This window comes from Oryctolagus cuniculus, chromosome 7, assembly GCF_964237555.1.
Source record: "Oryctolagus cuniculus chromosome 7, mOryCun1.1, whole genome shotgun sequence".
Classification (NCBI taxonomy): Eukaryota; Metazoa; Chordata; class Mammalia; order Lagomorpha; family Leporidae; genus Oryctolagus; species Oryctolagus cuniculus.
Window position 1 is genome coordinate 744207 of NC_091438.1, and position 24551 is coordinate 768757.

Consider the following 24551-nt stretch of genomic DNA (forward strand, 5'->3'; position numbering starts at 1 on the left):
CATATGGGCTCAAATTCAAGTCATGGCTGATCCACTTCTGATCCAGCTCCCTGCTAACATGCCTGGGAAAGCAGCAGATGACCCACTTTCTTAGGTCCATATAGGAGATACAGATGGAGTTCTTGGCTTCCAGTTTCATTCTGGCCCAGCCCCACCCAATTTAGGGAGTAATCCAATGGATAGAAGATTCTCTCTCTCTCTCTCTCTCTCTCTCTCTCTCTCTCTCTCTTTCTCTCTCTCTATCTTTCTGCCTCTATGTAACTCTGTATCTCAAATAAATAAAAATAAATCTCTCAAAAATCAGAAATGCCCTCAATGTGTTGAGAGCACACCTCTTCTTTAATCAAATGCTAGAATAACAGGAATTTCTACTCTCAACCTGATTTTCCTTAACCAAATTTTCAAAGCTTGGTCCACACTTCATATTGCCTCAGCATCCAGAGTTATGTCTCAAAATGCTAATATTGTCTGAAATTTTATTGCAATAGAAATACTTGATTTGTGATATTCAGCAACCTACATATATGTGGCAGAATGGAGTGGTGTCTTTGGACAAGAAAACACACTTACTGCCTGGTATACAAGTGAAATATGTGCACATCTTCCTGCTGAGACTATGGAAGTATCTAGCCAGCAAAGTGTGCAATGACACCACAATAATGAAAGGACCCAGCACACTGAGATCTGTTCCTGTGCCCAGCATGTAGAAGGCCTGTCAACTTTGAGACTGTTCCTTGTGACTGTGAGTACTTGGCAAGGGATGTGCCCACAGTTGCATAACACAAAGGCAGTGTTCCTCATGTTCTGAAACACAGCCTTAGCCCCACAAAGTCTCTTCTCACTCAAATGCAGTTTCCTAGCTGGAACAAATGTTTCCACAGAGCCCATCCATCCTCCAGGTCACAATGGATGCTATGATGACAACAATTATTTGTCATCTAGAAAAGTGTTCAGCAGACTTCAGTACTGGATGCAGGCAAACCAGAAATTGTGAATTTTGGAAAGTCCTGGAAAAAGGAAACTTCCTCAGAGGAGAGAAGCAGCTACTATGCTTCTGGGAAATATCACAAGATTTGCTACTGCCACCTCAAGTTGCAGAAACATGTTCTCTCCCTTTGTAGTCTCCAAATGACAAGTTTGTGAGCTGTAGTCCCTGTATGCTTCCTATGGTTCTCAAGCCCTTGTGGTCAGGCTCAGGATTGACCAAATGATTTGCACTTCACTGAGTTGGGGGTTTTAGTGCATGGTCATTTTCAGTATGCAGAGTCCAATACACATGTTCCAATAATTTCCATTTGTGGAGCACGTGAAGTGTGTTTACTCATTAGAATAAAGCACAAAAGCAGTGAGAGTGGCTCTGGGTTGCAGTGTTGGGGAAAAACTGCTCTTGAGCCATTATCCCAAAAGGACAAGAATGAACCCAAGACTGTGTGCAGTTTGTCTGTTTAACTATTTATAAATATTTCCCAAATGCACACATTTGAAACATGGTAACATTGTTAAGAGGTAAATTATTACACTTATTTAAAAATATTTCCTGGGGCTGACATTGTGGCACAGTGGTTTAAGTCACCACCTATGGTGATGGCATTTCATATGAGCCCCATTTGGAGTACTGACTGCTCCACTTCTCATCCATGGCCCTGCTAATGCGCCTGGGAAAGAAACAGAGGATGACTTGAGTACTTGGGCCCCAGCCACCTACAAGAGAGAGATGGATGGAAATTCAGACTCCTGGTTTTGGCCTGACCTAGCCCTGGATATTACAACCTATTGAGTAGTGAACCAACAGATGGAAGATGTGGTGTGTGTGTGTGTGTGTGTCCATCTCTCTCTCTCTCTCTCTCTCTCTCCATCTGTCTCTCCCTCTCTCCCTGAAACACTGTCTTCCATGGGGCTGGTGCAGTGTGTTAACGCCCTGGCCTGAGGTGCCCCAACCCATATGGGTGCTGGTTTGAGACTCAGATGCTCCACTTCAGATCCAGCTCTCTGCTATGGCCTGGGAAAGCAGTAGAATATGGCCCAAGTCCTTGGGCCCCTGCACCCACATGGGAGACCCAGAAGCTCCTAGCTCCTGGCTTCAGATTGGCACAGCTCCGGCTGTTGCAGCCAATTGGGGAGTGAACCATTGGATGAAAGACCTCTCTCTCTCTCTCTCTCTCTTTCTCTGCCTCTGTTTCTCTCTGAGACTTTCAAATAAATAAATAAATCTTTTAAAAAACAAAAAGAACACTGTCTTCCAATTAAGTAACTACATCTTTAAGAATAAATTAAACATATCTCCAATTTGGATACTTCCAGAAGATAAAAACTCAAAAACAGTTTTCCACATTTTCTCCTTGTCTTTTCTTATAAATTCTCTTGCAAATTGAATTTTCATGAAGGTAATTGATAGCACTTTACTTAGAAAGAAATTCAATGTAAAACAAATGATTTGATTTCTCATAATTGGAAAAACAGCTTTCCATAAAACAACCTTGTGGAAATTTCTCTATATGAGTACTACTATTTGTGTAATGGCAGAAAATAAAAACAGAGATGACTGTCATGTAGACTTTTGTTCTACCATTCTTGATCTTCAATTTCATTCTTCAATAATATGATTCTGAAGGCAATACTTAGTTTATTTTCATGTTCAAGTGTATGTGTAAAACTTAACTACATAAATTCCATGTCTATCCATAGACTATTATATATAAATCAGACCTTAATGTGAATTTATGTCCAGCTCTAGTATGCTAATTTGTTGTATTATACATGCCTGTTTTTCACAATTGTGCCACACAATGATGAAAGGTAAGACTTCCATATTTCAGGGAATGCATTTTTCATTGCCATGCCATCTATGTACAGTATTAGGTTTTCCTTTTTCAAATCTGAAGGGATAATGCACATGCATTTAAGTGAAAATTCTGTGGGTCAGTGTCTACCAACTAAATATCAAGCCAGGCAGTCAGTCTAAATGTATTTTTTGAAGACAGTTGTTATGTAAACCACCTGCAATCTACACTCCACATTAGAAGAATTTAGCAGTAACTAGGAAGGAGTGAATCTAACAAACCAAATATATGCATTCAAGCTACATCACTCAGGAAAGCAGATTAGCACAGCCTCTGCCAGCCATGAGGCACAGAGCAGGACAATAAGAGACTTTGTTTAAGGGGTACTCCTGGGTTCTCATCCCATGTCCTCTCTACGTCATTAATATTCTGATAGTTCAATGTCATTTTAAGGTTTCAAGAAGATCACATAATCCCAATCACAATGAGAATTGATGAAGATAATAGGAAATGAATTAAGTGTTCATATACAAAATAAACTACTATTGTAAATACCAACAATGAACAACTGGAATTTGAAATGGAATCAACATTTTTTTAAGATTTTATTTACAAAATAAACTACTATTGTAAATACCAACAATGAACAACTGGAATTTGAAATGGAAGCAATATTTTTTTAAGATTTTATTTATTTTTATTTGAAAATTGGAGTTACTCAGAGAGAGCAAAGGCAGAGCGAGAGAGAGAGGTCTTCCTTCTGATGGTTCACTCCCCACTTGGCCACAATGGCCAGAGCTGTGTCAATCTGAAGCTAGGAGCCAGGAGCTTCCTCTGGGTGTCCCATGGCAGTGCAGGGGCCCAAGGACTTGGGCCATCTTCTACTGCTTTCCAAGGCTATTACAGAGAGCCAGATCAGAAGTGGAGCAGACAGGTCTTGAACCAGCACCCATATGGGATGCCAGTGCTTCAGGCCAGGGTTTTAACCCTCTATACCACAGCACTGGCCCAGGAAGCAATATTATTAACAATGCAGAAAAAAGAGAAACAAGGGAAAGGGAAGCTAGATATATAAATAGAAATACAGACATATGATGAGATAGAAAAGAGGAAGCAGAAAAAGCAGAGGCAGAAACTGAATGAGGAGGAAGAGGAGGAGGAAGATGAAAAGAGGAGGAGGAGGAGGAAGAAGAAATGTTATGAACTATAAATCCATGAAAATACATACAAAATGTATGGGAAAAATTATGAAAAAACCTAAATCGATGGATTTTATGTCTTAATCTGAAAAACACAATAGTATTAAGGTATTCATTCTTCCCACATGAACCAAAAGATTCAGCATGGTCCAATAAAAATTCCAGTAAGCTGTCCTGTAGACAATGATCAACATTTTTCTGAATTTGTAAACTGTAGACATTGTTGAATAATAGTAAATCTGAGGAATAAACATTTATTGATTTCATGTTTTATTATAAACATACAGTAATCAAAAGATCATGATGTTGGGTAAAGAAGAAATGTGGCTAAAGGGGATGGCATAAATATATGGAGGTAAATATTTATACTTAACTGATCTTGGTGAAAGGTACAAAGAACATGTATTCCTTTTAAGATTTTTTTGAGCAATACAGTTACAAGCAGAGAAATGGAAAAACAGAGAGAAAGGTCTTCCATCCACTGGTTCACTCCCCAAATGTCCACAATGGACAGAGCTGTGTTGATCCAAAGCCAAGAACCAGGAGCTTCTTCCAGGTCTACTACATCAGTGCACAGGTCCAAGCACTTGGGCCTTCTTCTACTGCTTTCCCAGGCCATAATAGAGAGCTGTATCGGAAGAGGAGAAACCAGGACATGCATCAGTGCCCATATGAGATGTCAGCATCCCAGGCAGTGGCTGTGCCACTATGCCACAGTGCTGGCCCTTGATGAATATGTATTTATAACAATTGGATATAGTGCTCTTGGATGAGCAAGTGGAGAAAAAAACAGAGATACATATTTTAGACCTAACATATAAACTCATTCAACATAGTGAATAGACTTTCACATAGGTAAAATGAAAAAAGAAATTAATTGCATTAGTTTTATATGCAACACTGAATATATGATCAATAAAAATATAATGCAGACTTTAGTTTTATAATTCTGAAAGTCAGAATTATACACACACACACACACACACACACAGAGGGAGATAGAGGGTGACAGAGAGAGAAAGAGTGAGAGAGAGATATTTCTTCCATATGCTGGTTCATTCCTCAAGTGGTTATAACAACCAGCATTTGGCCAGGCTGAAGCCAGCAGCCAGGAGCTTCATCAAGGTCTCTCATATGGGTAATGGGGCCCAAACACTTGTGTCATATTTGGTTGCTTTCCTGGGCCATTATCAATGAACTGAAATAGAAGTGAAGCAGCCAGGACTTGTGCTAGTGTCCATAGGGCATGCCAAAACCACAGGCAATGGCTTCACCTGTTCTGCTACAATACTGGTCATGTAACATGTATTCTATTAAATTAAAAATGTCTTATATTCAAAAAGAATTTTTTTAAAATAATGAAAAATACATCTTATCCTGGGAGAGAATATTAGCAAAGTATATATGTGGGGCTGGTATTACAAGATGTTGGGTGAAGCCACAGATTGCTATGCCATTTGTGTCCTGAATGCTCCATTTCCAATCCAGCTCCCTGCTAATATATATGGAAAAGCAGTGGAGGATTGCTTAAGTATTTAGACCTCTGTATCCATGAACGAAATTGAGATAAAGCTCCTGAATTAACCCAATCCTGGCCATTGCAGCAATTTTGGAAGTGAAGCAGTGGGTCAAAGATATTTCTTTCTGTCTTTTCCTCTCTGTAACTCGACCTTTCAAATAAATAAATAAATAAATAAATATTTAACAATAGCAGCAGTCATTGAATGAAAAATTAATAAAGACTGTAAAACTCGGCAATGAGGTGACAAATTATCAAATTTAAAAACAGCAAATTAACTAAGAATTGTCTTTACATTGAATATATGCAGATTAGAAAAAAGCACATAAAATTATGAGATAAGAGAAAGGACTGTAAAGAAAGAACTCAAATTAAACCAGCATTAAGCACTAATATTTTTGAGATAGATATAATAAACAAATAAACACAGCAGGGTAAAAATTGACAAGAATATCGAAAAAACAAAAATCACATTCATTATTGGTCAGAATATATAAGGGTACTTTACAAGACATCTGGAGGTGTGATTGTGAAGTCTTCAATAGTGTTACCATACAATGCAGCAAAGATTTCCATATAATTTACCCAGCTTATGTGAAAATACATATTCCACACTATCCAGCTTGAACATAAATGCAATAGTTTTATTCATATTGGATTTCACAGGTATGAAACCAAGATGCCCTGCAGTAGATGAACAGATAAACAAATTGTCACACAATATGGGGACATTTGAGGCACAACTGATGTGACAGCATACAAAACCACTGGGATGCAGATAGTGGGCTGGATTGGATTCATAGAGGCCCAGAGCCAAAGGAAGACACAGGGTACAGGTCAATAGCATAGACACCTGACAGAAGCAGCAGCTTTGGAAAGACACAGGGTGGTACCCAAAACTGCCAAAAGTTACTCTGTAAAAAGAAGTGTTGGAGATGAAGGAGCCCGGATATAGATTAAATGGAACAGGGAAGAACTTGGACAAGGATCTACCTCTCCTTCTGTCTCATCGACATTGTTCTGGGGGTATAGTCAGGGAAACTGACTGAGGAACAGGAAATATTAGGTAAAAGGGTCAATTTTTCACCAAGAAAACCTTGATATATATAATAGAACATAACCAAATATAAACTGATGAGAGGATTAAGCAAGATTCTTGGGTTCAAGAGCAATATATACAATGAAGGGTGTTACTAGGCACAAGAAAAAAACAAATAGGCAACATTTTTGAAGGACAAAATACAGACTAGGAAACAAATCTCTAGAAAGATCAATGAGACCAAGAAATAATACTCAACCGTTTGCAAATCAGTACTAAAAATCTCAAACTCACACAAAAATAAAAACAAGAATATAAAGAAAAGACCTAGAGCCCAAACACTGAGTAAACCATAACTCACGGAAAACGTTTAAGGAGCCCCGAATCACAGGATCACAGACAATGGAACAGGGAAGTATTTCAGGAGATGGTCTGGAAGGTGTCGGCCCCCTCTGCTGTGGGAGTGTCATGTCCCAGGAAGAGGAGAGACAGCTTCAAACTTGAGCCCAAGGCACCCACCTTATTCCCCCAACACAGCACAGTCCCAAGGCCCGCAGGCTGCATCTGATTGGCTGCGTCTCCTCTGACGCCATAAGTGCGCGCCATTGTGTGACCTACCCAAGCAGGTTGGCCTGGGCAACGCTGTGTGAATCTTCTTTCTGGGCTCCGCCGTTCTTTGCTTCCCGGCTCTGCTCCTGGTCGCGGCCTCCCGTGGTCAGCCTTTCCGCTCCCTCTTACAGAGACCTCAGGACCGGGACTCCTCAGAAGCTGGAAAATGGTGAGTGAGGTCCAGTCCCGTCAGGCCCGCAGGATGTGAGCTGGGCCACAGCCGGAGCCCTGAGGGTCTTGTCCTGGCCCTGTTTGCAGTGACTGTGGCTCATCTCTGGAGCCCCGAAACCGCCAACATTGTTGATGAGGACAGGAAGGAACTTAGAATTCAGACTTCAGATCTGGCTGTCACGTGAGTGAGAAGCTGATTTGCGGGTCCTCTGTCCCACCTTTCTCTCTAGGGATGACCGGAGTCTCCTGAATTGCAAACAAGGTTTAATGTCAGTAACCCGGTCCTTTCAGTGTAGCTCTTCCTAGGGCCCTGCGTAGCTTTATGTTAATAATAACACAAGATCTCAAACCAGGTAAATTATGAAAAAAGGGTGTTATTTGACTCAAGGTTCTGCTCAAGGTTGCGAGGTAGCATCTGGCGATGGCTTCTTGTTGGCAGAGGCTTGGGGTGCCGCAGAAACCATGTGGTCAAATAAAGGGAGTGCTGGTGTGGCCAGGGCAAAGTGGCTTCTACAGCAGACCCTCTGGAGATAGTCCATTAATCATATGAATAGATTGAGCCTAATCATTACTTGGAATATTCCACTTGGTCCCATCGATTATGTTCTTATACTTGGAATTAAAGTTCCCCATGAGTTTCTTTTTTTTTTCTTAAAAAAAAAAGATTTATTTATTTATCTGAAAGAGTTATACAGAGAGAGGAGAGGCAGAGAGAGAGAGAGAGAGAGAGTCTTCCACTGGATCGTTCACTTCTCAATTGACCACATAGCTGGAGCTGCATCGATCCAAAGCCAGGAGCCAGGAGCTTCCTCTGGGTTTCCCACATGGGTGCAGGGGCCCAAGCACTTGGGCTGTCTTCTACTGCTTTCCCAGGCCATTGCAGAGATTGATCAGAGTGGAGCAGCCAGGTCTTGAACCTGCACCCATATGGGATGTTGGCACTTCAGGCCAGGGTGTTAACCCACTGTGTCACAGAGCCAGCCCCAAAGAGTTTCAGAGGGATAAACCATATTCAATAAAGAGTATGAAGCCTGCCCCCCCCCCCAAAAAAAAAGATCTCAGGGCCATTTCCCTGGCATAGTGAGTAAAGCTGCTGCCTGCAGTGCTGGTATCCCAAATGGGTGCAGTTTCCAGTCCTGGCTGCTCCACTAATGTTCCAGCCCCCTGCTAATTCCTCTGGGAAAACACTTGACGATAGCCCAAATCCTTGGCCCCTGCACTCATGTGGGAGACCTGGAAGAGGCTCCTGGCTCCTAGCTCCTGGGTTTGGATTGGCCCAGCTCTGGCCATTTCAGCCACTTGGGGAGTAAAGCAGCAAATGGAAGACCCCTCTCTCTTTTTCTCTTTCTCTCTCTCTCTCTGCCTCTCTGTAACTCTGCCTTTCATATAAATAAATAAATCTTTAAACACAAACAAAAAATCAGTAAAAATGTCCAAATCTCCTCCCATGTTGCCAAATGCTAACTGCTCCTTGAAGTTCACAACACCATCAATGATTTTCTTTATGGCATATTTCATTCAGCTTCAGTTAAAACACTATTGCTAAAATAATATTGTCTTTTTTCCCCACAAGAAAATTCCTTAACCTTTTAAAACACTTATTTTCTGTCTATGAACCTATCCTATTAGAGGAAAGCTAAGAATGCTTACCTGACACCCAAGTGTAAAGAGATCTTTGTTTAAAATGGGTATTTGTAGTAGTGGTTAAGATGTTCCTAGGACTCCCACAGTCCCTCTCAGAGACCCCTGGTTTGCATTCCAGCTCTGCTTCCAACCTAATGTTCACCTGAGGAAGAGGCAGTGATGGTTCAAGTACTTGGGTCCCAATCACCCACATAGGAGGATCTGATTTAATTCCAGCCTCCTGGCTTCAACATGGGCCAGCCCTGGCTTTTGCATGCATGTGAGGAGTGAACCATTTAGTGGAAGATCTCTCCGTGACTGTCTCTGCAGCTCTACTTGTGAAATAAAATACATTTTTAAAAAGCTGTCCATTTCTTCTTATCTCCCTTAAATGCAGACATCTTATTAAAATGTCATCAGTTTGAGAATCCCCTCGGAAGCTTTACAGGGCAATGTCTCCCTAACACACTCATCTCTTTCCCTTGTCCTGAGTTGTGGGTAATGACAGATTTTCCAGGGGCCAGATCCCTAGGAGTATCAGGTGAGTGAGTGCCAGCCCCTGGCTGTTTCTTCCTAAAGAACAGTAGTAAGAAGGGGGACATTGGATGTCTCTAAGGCAAATGGTATCTACTGTATACCCTCCATCAATGTTGCTAACCCATTGGGACACTAAAATTTCTTCTCCCAAGTTCAGTTCCCACTATGGGAGACATATTAGTGACAGCTAATTTGATGCTGATATTGAAGGGGCAGGACAGAAATGAGTTATGCCCTCTAGGTTCTATCTGCCTTATGCAGGAGGGAAATCTTTTGTAAAAGTAAATAAAGACCTGACCTAGCTAAGTGGTGCCAGATTTGAAAAGCAAATGCACATGCATTTTGCATCCACAGATTTGGTTTAATCAGAGTATAATTTGTCAATTTTGAATGTCTAGGAAGATCAGTTTCTGTTGGCTGAGAAAGTTTAAATTTGAGATTATTTTCATGACTGGTATAATAAAAATTTTACTTGACTTGGTCATTTTTGGCTCAGAGATCCTAAGACCTCTGAAATTTCCTGAATGGTAGGCCTGGCTCTGTTCCTGCCTAACACACACATTTCAGATGGTAGCTACATCTATGTTAATGAGATGACTCTGGGTAGGATCTCTAAATAACATCAGAATGGGGACAGGGCATCAGAAAGAGCCAATACTTGCTTTCCACTGGCATCTTCATGGGGCTGCATGGTGCTTATTTTTATATTTAGTCTATGTCTTTATGTTTGCCTTTAAAATATATTTATGCATCTTCAGTTGATATATAAAATATCATATGTCTTTTATGTGATGAGAACACTTAAAATCTAATTTCTTCATTATTTTCCTTAGTAGAACACATTGTTATTAACTATTGTTATCATGTTGTACAATGTACATTTTCAAGTTATTCTTCCTATGGGGTTGAAATTTATTCTCCTTTGAGCAACATGGCCTCAAATCCCCTCCATGTCTCTTTAAATTTAAATAATTTTCCTGTAGATCCAAAGTTGGGTCTTGGTCTTAATTGAATTGTGTCAGTCTCTTAATTGGAGTCATTAGTTAATACACATTTAAGATGATGATTGCTGTATTTGGATTAATATGCAGCATATTTGAAATTGGTTCCCCTTTATTATAATTCTTTCTTAAAGTCTTATTGATTTGTATTTGTTTGAAAAAGATCTAGAGACAGAGGAAGAGAAAGATCTTTTATTTTATTTTTTTGACAGGCAGGAGTGGACAGTGAGAGAGACAGAGAGAAAGGTCTTCCTTTTTCTGTTGATTCACCCCCTAGTGGCTGCTGTGGCCTGTGTGCTGTGGCCAGCGTACCGTGTTGATCCATAGCCAGGAGCCAGATGCTTCTCCTGGTCTCCCATGTGGTTGCAGGACCCAAGGACTTAGGCCATCCTCCACTGCACTCCCGGGCCATAGCAGAGAGCTGGACTGGAAGAGGAGCAGCTGGGACAGAATCTGGTGCCCTGCCTGGGACTAGAACCCGGTGTGCCGGTACCACAGGCAGAGGATTAGCCTATTGAGCCACGGTGCCAGCCCAAGATGTTATCTAATGTTTTAGTCTCTGAATGCCTGCAACAATTGTTAATTCAAGCTAAGCACAGGAGCCAACAAGTCCTTCCAAGTTTCCCACATGTGTGGCAGAGATCCAAACACTAGAAGCATGAACTGCTGCCTGCCACAGTATGCATTAGAGGGAAATTGTATCAGAACTGGAAAAGCTGTACTCAGACCTGACATTCTGATATGGGATGTGATCATCAGAAGTAGTGTGTAAAATGCTCCACCCAACACCCAACACTGTCTTTGTTCATAAAGTTTCCCTAGTTTTCTCACTTACCACTTTATTTTTTTTTTTAAGATTTATTTTATTTATTTGAAAGGCAGAATTGCAGAGAGAGGTAGAGAGAGAGAGAGAGGTCTTCCATCTGCTGGTTCACTCCCTAGATGGCCGCAATGGCTGGAACTGCACCGATTCAAAACCAGGAGCCAGGAGCTCCTTTTGGGTCTCCCGCATGGGTACAGGGGCCCAAGGACGTGGGCCATCTTCCACTGCTTTCCAAGGCTATAGCAGAGAGCTGGATCAGAAGAGGAGCAACCGGGACTTGAACCGGAGCCCATATGGGATGCCAGTGCTGCAGGCCAGGGTGTTAACCCACTGTGCCACAGTGCTGCCCCTTATCACTTTATTTTTCAAAACATTTATGCATCTATTTTATTTATGAGCAGAGAGACACACAATGCAAAACAAGAGGGAATTGCCATCTGCAAGTTCATTCTCCAAGTTCCTGTGTGATAATTGTGATTTTCCTGGACAAAGATATAAGCCAAGAAATTAATCTTGAAATTGAGATGGCAGAGATGCAAAAATCACATCATTACCTACTTCGTTCCAGGGTATGCATTAGCACAAAGTGGGAATTGGGAATGTAGCCAAGACTAAAACACTGGACTCCAGTGTGGGATGGTGGCATTCAGAACTCTCTCTTAACCACTATACCAAAGGCCCACATCTTCTCACTAAAGTTGAGCATTCTATTAAGATGTCAAGGATATATGCTTTCTAATATTTTAAAATAATTTCCCTAGAGTTTGCAGTGTACATTATCAAATAACCCAAACCCACTTTCAAGTAACATGCTATTTTTTAGGTAGTGCAGATAACTTTTAATAGAATTTTCCCAATCCCTTCCTCCTACCTTCTGTATAATTTGTCATTCCTTTTATCTATCAGAAGTTGTAATGACTGAGTTGATATCATTTTGGATAAACCTTTTTTCTGGTAAATTATGTAGAAACAAACAAAGTGAATTCCTTTTTGTACCTTCACTTAATTTTTTAAAGATTTATTTATTTATTTGAAGGGCAGTTGCAGAGAAGCAGAGGTATAGTGAGAGAGAGAGAGAGAGAAAGAGGGAGAGAAGTCTTCCACCTGCTGGTTCACTCCCCAGATAGCCTCAATGGCCGGAGCTGTGCTGATCTGAAGTCAGGAACCAGGAGCTTCCTTCTGGTCTTCCCATGTGGGTGCAGGAGCCTAAGGACTTGGGCCATCTCCCATTGCTTTCCCAGGTCATAGCAGAGAGCTGGATTGGAAGTGAAACAGCCAGGACTCAAACCAGTGCCCATATGGGAAGTGGGCACTGCAGGAGGCAGCTTTACCTGCTACTGTTAGAGTCTGAAAAAGCCCACCGCCCGAGGAACGACTCCAAGAGACTTTTCTCTCATGCAACCAGCAAAGGGTTAAAGATTTTTTGATTACCCAGCATGCTGGGGCTGTCTGATCATACATGAACAGAGCAGCCCCAAATAATCAAAGGTTAGGGTTTATAAAGGCAAAAACCGCAAAACTGGGAAGGGGGGAATACATGGTTGCTATGCACGGTTGCTATACACAGTTGCTAAAATCAAAAGAGTGTACATAAAATCAAAAGAGAGTATATGGTTACTGGGGTCAACATAACCTAAAACCTAAGTGAAATTAATATTTATCATAATCTTGACAATACCAGTTACAATATTACAATTAGCAATTAGGACTTGACATTAATGTAAGACACAGACAAATCACATCTTTATTATTAGCCCAGGTAACCCAGGTGCAACCTTTCTACTTTTAAGCTTGAGCAATCATGCTAGGGGGTTTTTGTGCATTGCCAAGGGTGATGTAGTGCACTGCTATTGTCCGACTATTTGAGATCATAGTTTCAGACCAGAGTCTCATGGTGGGGGGGGGGGGGGTGCTTTCTCAGAATAGAGTCTCAAGTGCTCCAAAATGGAGTCCCTACTGTCAAGGTGCTACTTCACTCTGTCTTATTTTTACAGCTGTACCAGGAAGGTTTAAACCTGTAAGCTTAAGCTTAACTTTTTACACCCGCACATATACAATTTTAACTCTTCACTACACCACAGCGCCTGTCCCTATTCAGGTCCTTTTACTGGTTAACTATATTGTTTCTTGTTGCTACTGTGCAATTTTTCCAGTTCTGTATGTATTCTGTGTATCAGTCCTTTGTCAGATGCATAGTTTGCAAATGTTTTAGCTCATTCAATTGGTTATATCTTCCTTTTGGTGGCTGTTTTGTTTATATTTTTGTTTTTGGTTTTAGGAATCTTCTTAGTTGATATCAAAATTATATATTTGTGTTTTTACTGCCCACACTTTTGGGATCTTATTCAAAGCTATTGCTTATGCCAGTGTTGTAGAGTTCCCTGTCTTCTTTATGAGATTTATGTCTTACATTAAGTTCATTGAGTAAATTTGTTTTTTGTGTAGGGTAACATTGGGGCAATCTCCTTTCAGTCTTCTGAGTATGAATACCCATTTTCCTCTGGACAATTACTGAAAAGATTTCTTTCTTTAGCATATTTTTGGAGTATCTGTCAAATGTAAATTATCTGTGGATGTATGGGTTTCTTTCTGGGACCTCTATTCTGTCCCATTGGTCTATGTGTCTGTTTTAATGCCAGTGGTTATAATATCTGTTATAAAGCAATACATATAATATATTACATATTATATGTATTATAATATATTATAATCATAATATAATATATTATATATAATTATAATATATAATATAATCATAATATAATATATTATATAATATGTAATATGTATGCAATATAGTATAATTATATATTATTATATTATATATGTATTAACAAATATTATAGTATACTATCTGTTATAAATATCTGTATTGAATTCAGATATTTTAGTGATACCAGAATGCTGTTCTTCAGTATTGCTTTGGCTGTTTGGGCTACTTTTTGACCCCATATTAATTCTCCAAAACATTGATTAATTTGAAAGTCGGAATATTAGAGAAAGAGAGGGAGAGACAGAAAGAGATATTCCAACTGTTGATTCACTCCTCAAATGGTCACAGTGGCCAGGCCTGAGCCAGATGGAAGTTAGGAGCCAAGAGCTTCATTTGAGTCCTCCATGTGGGTGGCAGGGCCTCAAGTACTTGAGCTGCCTTCCATTGCTATCCCAGGCCATTAGCTGAGAGCTGGCTCAGAAGTGGACCACTTAGGACTCAAACCAGAGCACATCTGGGATACCAGCATCACAGATGGGGGCTTTATGTGATATGCCACAATGCTGACCCCAATTCCATATTATTTTTAAGTTCATTTTGTGTAATACTATGAAGAATTTATTTGTGTTCTGATGGCAGTTTTTAACCTTTTCTCTTCAATTCCTTTCATCACTATTTGTAAATTTTTTTCTTGCAGAGGTCTTTCACATCCTGGGTTATATTTATTCCAAGGTCTTTTGTTTTCTTGCAGCTGTTGTGAATCCAATTTTTTTATAGTTTTCAGTGAGTTCACTATTGGATACGAAAGTGCTCCTGATTCTTCTGTGTTCATTTTGTATCCCGCAACTTTGGTGAATCCATTGATCAGTTACAGAAGTCTCTTGGTAGAGTCATTTGGCTTCTCTGTGTATAGAATTGTGTCATCTGAAAACAGAACATAATTTGCTTTCTTCTTTCCTGTTAGCAGCCTTTCTTTCTGCCACTTGCCTACTTTTTTGGTGCAAACTTTCAGTGCAATATTGAATAACAGTGGTTAGACTCAGCATTCTTGTCTGGCTCCAGATCTTGAATGAAATGCTTTCAGCTCTTTGCCATTCTGCATAATGTTAGATATGGGTTAATAATATACAGGCTTTACTGTATTGAGGTATGATCCTTCTAAAAATATGTTGCTCACAATTTTGTCATAAATTGATGTTAATTTTTGAATGCTTTAATTACCCCAATTGAGATCATTCTAATGATGTTATCCATCATCTTGTTGATGTGATTTATTTTCTTTTTGATTTGCATGCATTTAACTATCCCTTATACCCCCAGGACACATCCTAATTGGTTTTTATTTGCTGTAGGATTTGATGGCTAGTCTTATGAAAATTTTATATCTATAATCATCAGGCATATTGGTCTATAGTTTTATATTTGAAAGATAGACAGAGATCTCTCTGCCGACTCACTCCAATATTGGAATCTAGACAATTCTTTCTTCATGGATGACTTTGAAGGGGATTCATCTCTTTAAAGTGTTTGGAGTAATTTTAGAAGGACAGATGTTAGTCCTTTAAAAAAAGATAGAGAATTAGGCCGGCGCCATGGCTCAATAGGCTAATCCTCCACCTTGCGGTGCCGGCACACCAGGTTCTAGTCCTGGTCAGGGTGGCAGATTCTGTCCCAGTTGCCCCTCTCCCAGGCCAGCTGTCTGCTATGGCCCAGGAGTGCAGTGGAGGATGGCCCAAGTGCTTGGCCCTGTACCCCATGGGAGACCAGGATAAGCACCTGGCTCCTGCCTTTGGATCAGCATGGTGCGCCGGCCACGGCAGCCATTGGAGGGTGAACCAATGGCAAAAAGGAAGACCTTTCTCTCTGTCTCTCTCTCTCACTGTCCACTCTGCCTATCCAAAATAAATAAATAAATAAATAAAAGATATAGAATTAGTAATGAAGACAATATTTTAAACGCATATAATTTTCTCAGAGAGATTACTAAATTAGCTGTATAAGGAATCCTAGTAAGGTTTTCAGCATTTTGGTAGTCACTTGTAATGTTGTTCAATGTATCTTTAAGTTTATTATCTGTGTGTTGTCAGTTCACGCACTGATTATCACTAGTTTCATGAGAATGGGGATGACTTACGGGATTTGAAATAGAAAAATTATAATAACACCAATCTTCATAACATCTGTGCAGTCTATAATGTACATAAATAATAATGTGAGTCATTTATAAGATATTTGAGTTTAATTCCTTTTAGCTGATATGCCATTACTAGGTGGCAATTATAAACATAATTCATAATTCACTGAGCAAGCAAACAATAAAGTTGTAAGTTTCCTAGAGAGATTTCTGACATGACAGTGTGAGTAGTTGTGTGGACCCTCACTCCAGTAGAATTAATCAAAACAACTTTACAAACTAATATCCCTGCAAAGACTCTAGAAATGGTCTCAAAGACATTTAGCAGCTAAATATTAGGAAAATCTAAGATTTGCTAAGAGCAGAGGGACTCAGCAGTACTATTTAAATCTAGACCTGATTTCCCTCTCTCCTGCCCTGACTCAAAAGGAAGCTATTCCACACAGGAACAATGGGAAACATAGGGCTCTTCTTGCTGGGAGCTGCCACCTGGGGAGAAAGACATCTTGATTTCTCCTATCTGCAGCTACCTGATGCCAGAATTATGTTCTTTATAAATACAGCTGAGAGATAGGGCTCAATCCCACTCAAGTGACAGAGGCTCTATATTGGTCAGAACACTTGGATTTCCTAGTACACTCAACATCCATAGTAGACAAATCTATACAAACAGCATATTTGTAGTGGCTTTAGTTTCAAAGCATTGGGGACATGGAAGAAAAGCAAAAGAGTACTCTTTTTTTACTTATTTATTTGTGTTTATTTTATTTTTCTATTTTATTTATTTATTTGAAAGGCAGAATTACAGAGTGGGAAAGAAGGATCTTCCATCAGCTGGTTCACTCTCCTCAAATGGCTTCAATGGCTGTGGCTGGAAGGCTACAGTCCAACACTCCATTTAAGTCTCCCACATGAGTTCAGAGTCCCAAGGCCCAGTGGGATGCCAATATTGCAGAGGGTGGCTTGATCTATTGTGTCACAACACTAATTCCTTTTGCTAATTTTAGAAGCAAGGAGATGGGGAAGATATCAAAATGCTCACATCAGTGAGGCTGAGTTAACTTAAACCTGGGAGCTACTGAGGCAGGCATGGCAGTACAGCAGGCTGAGCCATGGATGGGGATGCCCATGTCCCATATCAGCATGCTGGGTCAGGCGCTAGCCATTGTGCTTTCAATTCATATTGAATACTGAATTTTTTTTTGCTAATGTGCAATGGAGGCAGCAGATGAAGGCAGACTTGAATTTCTGCCTTCCATACTGGAGACCTGGATGGAATTCCTCAACCATGTTGGGCTTACCACAGCCCTAAATGTTAGGGGCATTAGGCAGAGTTATCTAGTCAAAGGGAAATTCCTCTCTCTCTCTCCATTTCCAAATGATTAGTCAATTACTCAAATAATTTAACAAAATCAAGACTTGGGAACTCAATCTAGGCTTCCAACATGGCTCAAATTTTCTTAACTACTTGAGTGTTTTACTTATGGTTGATGTGGTTCCAGGTGGGCATTAGCAGAAATATGGAATTAGGAATGCAGCTGGGAATGAAATCCAGGCATTCTGGGATGTGTGTGTCCCAAGAAGCATCTTTTGCTCTTTTAAGATTTATTTATTTATTTTACTTTCTTCAGATTTTATTTATTTATTTGAGAGATAGAGTTACAGACAGTGAGAGGGAGAGATGAGAGAAAAGTCTTCCATCCACTGGTTTACTTCCCAAATGGCCACAATGATCAGAGCTGTGCCAACCCAAAGCCAGGATTCAGGAGCTTCTTCCAGGTCTTCCACATGGGTGCAGAGACCCAAGAATCTGAGCCATTGTCTACTGCTTCCTCAGACCATAGCAAAGAGCTGGATCAGAAGAGGAGCAGCCAGGACTAGAACCAGTGCCCATATGGGATGCCAGTGCCTAAGACAGAGGCTTAACATACTGAGCCACAACACCTGACTCTTGAGTTACTTTTAAGAGTTATTTATTTATTTGAAAGAGAGAGAGAGAGAGGCAGAGAGAGAGAGAGAGTATGAGATCTCTCATCAGCTGTTTCACACCCCAAGTGACCTCAATGTTAAGAGCTGGGCTGATCCAAAGCCAGGAGACAGGAGCTTCTTCTGGGTCTTCAACATGGGTGCAGGGGCCCAAGCACTTGGGCCATCTTCCACTGCTTTCCCAGGAAAATTAGCAGGGTGCTGGATCAGCAGTGGCATAACTAGGATTTGAACTGGTGCCCATATGGGATGCTGGTGCTGCAGGTGGCAGCTGTACCCACTATGCCACAGTGCCAGACCTAAAGCAGCATCTTCACCACTAGATTCACCTCACCTTTTTTCTTTTGCGTGATTATAAATTTATTGTGGTGATAGGTACATGTAACTGAAGACTGAATTGCATGATAAGTGAATTATATTCTCATCTCTGTGCTACTTAAAATTTTTATATAAGGGTCCAACATTGTGGTATAGTGGGTGAGGCTGCCAGGTGTGATGCTGGCATCCTATTTGAGCACTGGTTCATGACCTGGCTGCTCCACATAAGACCCATCTCTCTGCCAATGTGATTGGGAAAGCAGCAGAAGATGGTCCAAGTGCTCGGGGAACTGCACCCCCCACCAGGGGAAATCTGGATGGAACTTCTGGCTCCTGACTTCTCTTGACCAAGCCCTGGCCATTGCAGCCATGTGTGGAATGAACCAGAAGATACAAGATTTCTATCTCTGTGTCTCCTTTTCTTGATGTCACTCTATGTTCTTTTTTTTTTTTTTTTTTTTTTAAAGGTTATGTGAGGGACTAATGTGAAATAGTGGGCTAAGCCACTTCCTGAAGTGCCAGAATCCCATGTGGGCACTGACTTAATTCCTGGCTGCTCCACTTTCTATCAGGCTCTCTGGTAATGCATCTGAGAAAACAGCAGAAGATAGTCCAGCTGCTCGGGCTGCTACAGCTGGCATGGGAGACCCAGAAGGAGTTTAAGGCTCCTGGCTTCATCTTGGCCAAGCCCTCCCTATTGTAGCCAGTTGGGGATAGATCTCCATATCTCTCTCTCTCTCTCTCTAATTCTGACTTTTAAATTAAGAAAAATAAATCTTTTTAAAGAAGTTATATGATTTCTGATAAATTGTACAATTAAATAATTGTATTTAATTTTTCATATTTTTGTAATTCAGTATTTCAATCTCAAATTCACATAAAATTTTACTTTCTTCTGTAAGTTACACAACATATTCATATGTAGTTATGGATATAAATGCAATAGCAAGTGATCCAGTATATAAACTAGATGGATAATGATGATTGTTTTAAGATCAAGGTATTATAGGAGAGGTGACATTAATCTTGTCTGCATGTCTTTTTAAAGAATATATTTACAAAATAAATTAATACAAAAAGAAATATGGTCAGACACATAGGTACCTGATTAGATATTTTAGTAGTGATGAGTCAGAAAAGACCAACCTTAGGCATTAGCCTTGTGATAGAGTAGTTTTAGTCACTGCCTGTGATGCAGGCATCCCATATTGTAGGATCAGGTTGAGGCATGGCTACTCTGCTTCTGATCCAGATGCCTGCTAATGTTCCTGGGCAGGCAGTAGAAGACAGTCCAAGTAACTGAGCCCTTACCACCCAAGTAGAAGAATCAAAAGGAGTTCCTGACTCTTGGCTTTGTCTTAGACACAGCCTTGGCTGTGGCAGCCATATGGGAAGTGTACAAACAGAAGGAAGGGACCCATTTCTCTGATTCCCTTTCTTTGCTTTCAACTAAATAGGTAACTACTAGAGATGAAATGACTAACCTCAGGTCATAATCCTCCTGAGTGTCCTAACTAGTCCATCCACTCTCTGGCCATCACTTCCTTTACCTTTACTACTGGACCATTTATTCCTCTGCGATCAGCACAAATTAGTTATGCAAACTCTTGACACTTTGTCAATACTCAAAATAATGTACTACAGAGATTATATGGAAACAATACTGAAGAAAAAGAAGAATGAGTTGTTTAAAATTAGTCAACTGTCAATGAGGATGGCCTTCCAATGTTTAATCCTCTCAGGAATTCTTCTGGAATCCTTATTTTCAATCCCAGTAGGAGCAGCTTCTACTGAGAGTTTTTTGAGAGTTTTGTAATGACCAGGATGAAAAATTCCAGAGGAAGGACTACTTCATGGTGCCGAGCTGGTTCTTTGATTCATGCAAGTTCAAAACTTTCTATTTAAAGAAATATGACTTTGAGATATACATTTCAAAGCCCAATTGTCTCTGTGATTTGAGGAGGTACCTAGGCTTGGAAGCTCAAGACTGAGGTTTCTGCACGTGCAGAGCAGTCAGTGAGAGGCAGTGGCAGGATTAGAGAAGACTCAGGAATTTGTGCAGGGTAATCATACCTTAAGCATAAAGAAAACTGAAATAGGCTGTGGGCCCAGAGTCAGTAAGTGCCACCAACCCCTACTCAAGTCCATATCAACTCTGAACACCCCATTTGAGTGGGAGCACCAATAGCAGTGGAGCCTTTGTGATTCTGGGATCCCTTCTTTTGACCTCTTTGTTTAGATGGTAGCATCAGTCCTCTAATGGAAGTAAAGATTCAGGTCCAGCTCTCAGAACTAAAGCACATATTTATTAGGTGGATGGGTACATGAGTGGAAAAAGAACTTCAGGAGCTCATAGGTAATTATCAGACATTGGAATTTTACACAATGAATTTGAAATGTACTCACCTGAAGACCCATTATTTTATTCTAATTCATGCACTAGAATAGTTTTCCCAACTCTGGAATATACTTTATGGACACATCACCAATTATTCAGTAGATGAGGGAAAGCATCTTTTCTAAAGGGTTATACATGAGTTTCCACAGCAATATTTATTTCTTGTTTATGTATCTTATTACTTCTTTACTTATGCTTTAAACAAGCACCTGTAACAAGTAGACTAATGTTTTACAACTCTAATTTTCAGAATGAAAAATGAAAATCAAAGGATTTCCAGTGTGGCTGGGATGCTGTGGACCCCTTAGACATACATAGAATGTCACTCACAAGTAGGCTGTCAGCTGTGGCTGGAAAGTATGTTTCTGGACTAACTGGTATCTCACCTACTAATAGCTTCTTATGCCGCATGTGTGGTCTTGTGGCTTTTAATCATACTTTCAGGGTGGGTGCATTCTTTGACCCAGAGCTAGCAAAGGAGGGGTCTGAGCCCCTAAGGAGATGGATAGTCTCCAGGAGACACGCTCTGTCTCCATAAACCCCAAGACAATCACCATATAGTATGTGAAACCCCTGTCCAATGGGTGCCTCCACAGAATGACCCAATGAAAAAAGCAATGCCTTAAAAATGCAGGACACTTCCTAAAAGCCAGTGTTCCATTCAGGCACTCCTCCTGGTCTCCTCAGGCCAGATGCTTTTTCTGTTGCTTGCCAATCATATAGATGTTTCTTTTCTGTCAAATAACAGTTTCTGCCTCTTTACAAACTGTTCCCTGGCTTTGTATTTCTATACTAAGCTGAGGAAAATAAACCACGAAACTTGCTCCTGCAACCACCCTCTCCTCTGTGACTGGTAACATCAAAAGTTGTGAGTTATCACCCAACACTGTACCCCCATTTAAATTTCTCAATTCATAGCAGGTTTCTTTCAAATATGAATTTGTCAAGACAAATCCATCAGAATTCCATACGGTTAGCACATGGATGGAGATGAATTCAGATGCACCATGTTACAGCAAGGCTGAATACCCAGGAGGTTTACAAATCATCCCTCTTTTCCAAGTGGAGGAGTGCAGAGGCTTGTGGGAAATGTAGTCTTCCCCAGGCATGGCATCACCACCACAGAAGTGTGGAAAGGGGTTTTTCAGGTTCCTTCTAAACATGGGTCATTTGCCCACTCCTGCCCACCTCTAAGGAATTCCAGACCTGAAGCTCTTCTGATTCTGCTCCATTGACTCCAAACAGAGTCTGTAACCCTGGAGGATGTTTTCTGGGTTGACAATTAATCCCAACAGGCAACAGGGATTACTGGGGAGTGAGACATGTTCACTTATTAGGAACAGAAACATCCATGGTTCTCAGTTGGGGGAAATCTTACATTGCATTGTCTGTGAGGAAGGCCATACCTGCATTTGATCCTCAGATCTGAAGCCCAGAGAATGTGCAGCATGGCTTACATTTCAGGTGATTAAGCTGTTAGATGTGGGTGCTCTGCCAGGAGATCTGTGTTCTTACAGTTCTGCGGAAGCTCCACAAATGTGGTCAATCTAAGATGTCAGTGTGGCAAACAAATCTGCAGGTTGCATGAGTAAGGTGTGTGCTTTGAGTCTAGTTTTAACTCAGCCACCGTGGATCCTGTTACTGACCTATATGGCATAGATTTATATAACTGTAGCATGTGACCATTCACAACATTAATTTAATATCACAAATTTTCAGCAAAATTACTGTGAAGTGTGTGCAAGCTCTCATACGATGGGGCAGTTGTATTTGTGGGGTTTTGTGATGCCTCCTCAGAATAGAACTTTCTGGTGCTTTCCTGTGTCCTACACAGTATTTTTATTTGAAATTGCATAAGTTTATATAAAATCTAATTTTCAGGGGCTGGTGGCATGGCATACTAGGTCAATCCTCTGCCTGTAGCACCAGCATCCCATGTGGGTGCCAGTTCTAGTTCTGGCTGCTCCTCTTCCAGTCCAGCTCTCTGGGAAGTCCAGTTCACTGAGAAGGCAGTGGAGGATGGCCCAAGTTCCTGGGCCCTGCACCCGCATGGGAGACCAGGAGGAAGCTCCTGGCTCCTGACTTTGAATCTGCGCAGCTCCGGTCATTGAGGCCATTTGGAGAGTGCACCAGTGGAAGGAAGACCTTTCTCTCTCTCTCTCTCTCTCTCTCTCTCTCTCTCTCTCACTGTCTGTAACTCTACCTGTTAAATAAATAAACAAAATCTTTAAAATAATCCAATTTTCAAAGACAGTGGTTTCTATGAGGAATGTGAAAGAACTGCATGGTGACTTTTCTAGGAAAGTGGTTTGAGCTGAATGAGTAAACTCCATGAATAAAAATGTACCTGAGAGAATATCCCTGTGACCTACACCCTCTCACTAGGGCTTCACAATAGAGGAAAAGAAGACTCAGAAAGGTGGAGACCTGGCTTTGCATGACCAAGAATTATTGATGCTTTGCCCAGAGGGATCAAGGTTTGGGATATGGTGCTTAATCTCATCTGTAAGCTCCGAAGCCTAGTTGATATTGGAAGTTTTATATGAACTTTGAGAAGGAGGTGTGGGTGAATGGAGAAGGATAGGCAAGGGACTGGAAAATGTTTCTTTTTGGAAGGATCTTGAAGGGGTGGCCTGCAGTGGAGATAACCTCTCATATATGAGAATCTTTCTACACCACTCTCTAACACACTCCAATTATGTGATGCCATCTTCATTATTTCCGGAATTGTAATTCTCTGAACCGTGGTCTGTCACCTCATATGGCATCCAGAGCTATGCTGATAGTTCCTCTATACTGCTAGTTCTTCCTGGTACCACTGGAAGTGTTGCCAGGTAAGATAGATGAAACAAAGATATAGCAAAAATAAAAGATTTTATGAGATCAGTTTTTGATAAATGTGAAGTGATTACTGCATGTCCGACACCTTGATTAGTATTCTCTGTTATACCACACCCAATTAAAAACTCGTGTATAGTTCTGAGATCCATATTAGGAACTGAACTCAGAAGAAATACTGTTTTAGAAGACTTTTCCCTTGAAGGTGACTATCTTTTTTCCCACAAAATTTCTGTGATTTATGTAAATGCAGTAGACTTATAATGTAAGTTTTTATCATTTAATGTTGGTTATTCATTCTTTTATTTGAAGACTTATTTTGCATAGAGAGAGGGAGAGTCAGAGAGAGAGGTCTTCCTTCCACTGGTTCACTCCCGAAATGGCCAAAATAGTTGGTGCTTGGTAAGGCTGAAGCCATAATTCAGGAGATTCTTCCAAATCTCCTACATGAGTTCAAGGGCCTGAGTACTTGGGCTGTCCTCTGTTGTTTTTCCAGGCACATAGCAGGGAGTTGGATTTGGAGAGGAGCAGCTGGGACTTGAAGTGGCAGCATATGGAATTCTGGCACTGCAGGTGGCAGCTTTATCTACTATGACAAGGGTGGCCCTGATGATTCGTTCTTTTTGCTTTTTAAAGTTTTTTATTTATTTATTTATTTGAAAGCAGAAATAGAGAGGCAGAGGCAGAGAGAGAAAGAGAGAGGTCTTCCATCCCCTGCTTCACTCACCAAATGGCCACAACAGCCAGAGTTGGGCCAATCTGAAGCCAGGGGCCAGGAGCTTTTTCCAGGTCTCCCATGTGGGTGCAGGGACCCAAGAACTTGGGCCATCTTCTGCTCTCCCAGGCTGTAAGTTGAGCTGCAG

General features: G+C 40.8%; 1 protein-coding gene and 1 long non-coding RNA gene across 2 annotated transcripts in view; one reads left to right on the top strand and one right to left on the bottom strand.

The window, feature by feature from the left end:
• Nucleotides 1–4232: 4232 nt before the first annotated feature.
• Nucleotides 4233–7034, bottom strand: LOC138850459 (uncharacterized). Its single transcript, XR_011390228.1, has 2 exons — nucleotides 6899–7034; nucleotides 4233–4607 (listed from the first exon to the last, which is right to left on the bottom strand). It is a non-coding gene; the product is annotated as an uncharacterized lncRNA (long non-coding RNA).
• Nucleotides 7035–7182: 148 nt separating this feature from the next.
• Nucleotides 7183–24551, top strand: part of LOC103346519 (golgin subfamily A member 2) — a 106689-nt gene continuing 89320 nt past the window's right edge. Inside the window, exon 1 of the mRNA XM_070077127.1 lies at nucleotides 7183–7315. Coding sequence (XP_069933228.1) covers nucleotides 7313–7315 — 3 coding nt within the window. The 5' untranslated portion in view covers nucleotides 7183–7312. The remainder of the gene's footprint in view (nucleotides 7316–24551) is intronic.